The sequence below is a fragment of the Austrofundulus limnaeus genome, unplaced genomic scaffold, assembly GCF_001266775.1.
Source record: "Austrofundulus limnaeus strain Quisiro unplaced genomic scaffold, Austrofundulus_limnaeus-1.0 Scaffold7153, whole genome shotgun sequence".
In the NCBI taxonomy this organism is placed as follows: domain Eukaryota; kingdom Metazoa; phylum Chordata; class Actinopteri; order Cyprinodontiformes; family Rivulidae; genus Austrofundulus; species Austrofundulus limnaeus.
In genome coordinates this window covers 1-916 of record NW_013959555.1, presented here as the reverse complement: position 1 = coordinate 916, position 916 = coordinate 1, and the positions used below count along the sequence as shown (strand labels likewise).

Here is a 916-nt window from a genome sequence, read left to right as displayed (position 1 = left end):
TATTATTATTGCTATTTTAGTTACTGGGTTCACATTATGGTGTCTTTATTGGCTTTACGCAAATCTCAAACATATCAAAAATCCATATTTTCACTTTGCACTGCAGCCTGTTCTCATTTGAACACATTTTAGCAGCACGGCTCCCATATTTACAGCATAAAGTCCTGATTAAAGAGGATTAACATGCTGTTGCAGATTTATTATAATTCTGTGTTTCCTTGACAGGTGGCTCAGGTGGAGAAGTTCACCGAGAGCAGCGGTCTGGGCATCAGCCTCGAAGCCAACAGTGGTCATCATTACATCTGCTCCGTCCTTCCTGAGGGACCCGTGGGTCGCTGTGGCAAGCTGTTCAGTGGAGATGAACTAGTCGAGGTGAGCTGCTACCTACATTAAACATTGAGGCTATAACTGTTGCTCCAGAAAACTTGAAGAAAATGTGCCCTCGTGCATCAAAACTAGATCAATAAAACGAACTCACAATGCGTACAGGTGGTTTAGGCCAGACGTCAGCTTAAGTGTTTTGGTTTGTCGTCAACAAAGACGAAGCTTAAAAAAAATACTAAATGTTCCCTCGTCTTGTTTAGGTCAACGGTATTTCCCTGATCGGTGAAACGCACAAAGAGGTGATCAGAATCTTGAAGGAACTTCCAGTCTGTGTTTACATGACCTGCTGTAGACCTGCTCCTGATCTTCAGACTGACATGGAGACCGTCCAACCAGATTCAGAGGCTTTGTCCACAGTGTATACATTAAAGGTACTGTATGTCCTTGACAAAAGCAAATGCGGTTCAGTTTATTAATATAGCACCAAGTCAAAACAAAGGTCGTCTCAGGACGCTGTACTAAAAATCCCAAGCAATTTTCTATTTCAATTCTTTATTCATTTAATTAAAACAAAACAAATAATTTTATATAC

At 40.7% G+C, this 916-nt stretch overlaps 1 protein-coding gene across 1 annotated transcript; it reads left to right on the top strand.

Moving 5' to 3' along the window:
* Window positions 1-225: 225 nt before the first annotated feature.
* Window positions 226-916, top strand: LOC106512461 (multiple PDZ domain protein; the record flags this gene model as incomplete). The annotated part of the gene is given in 2 exon segments (XM_014001075.1): window positions 226-372; window positions 585-916. Coding segments are annotated over 2 exon segments (363 nt in total), but the record flags the coding sequence as incomplete, so codon positions are not given.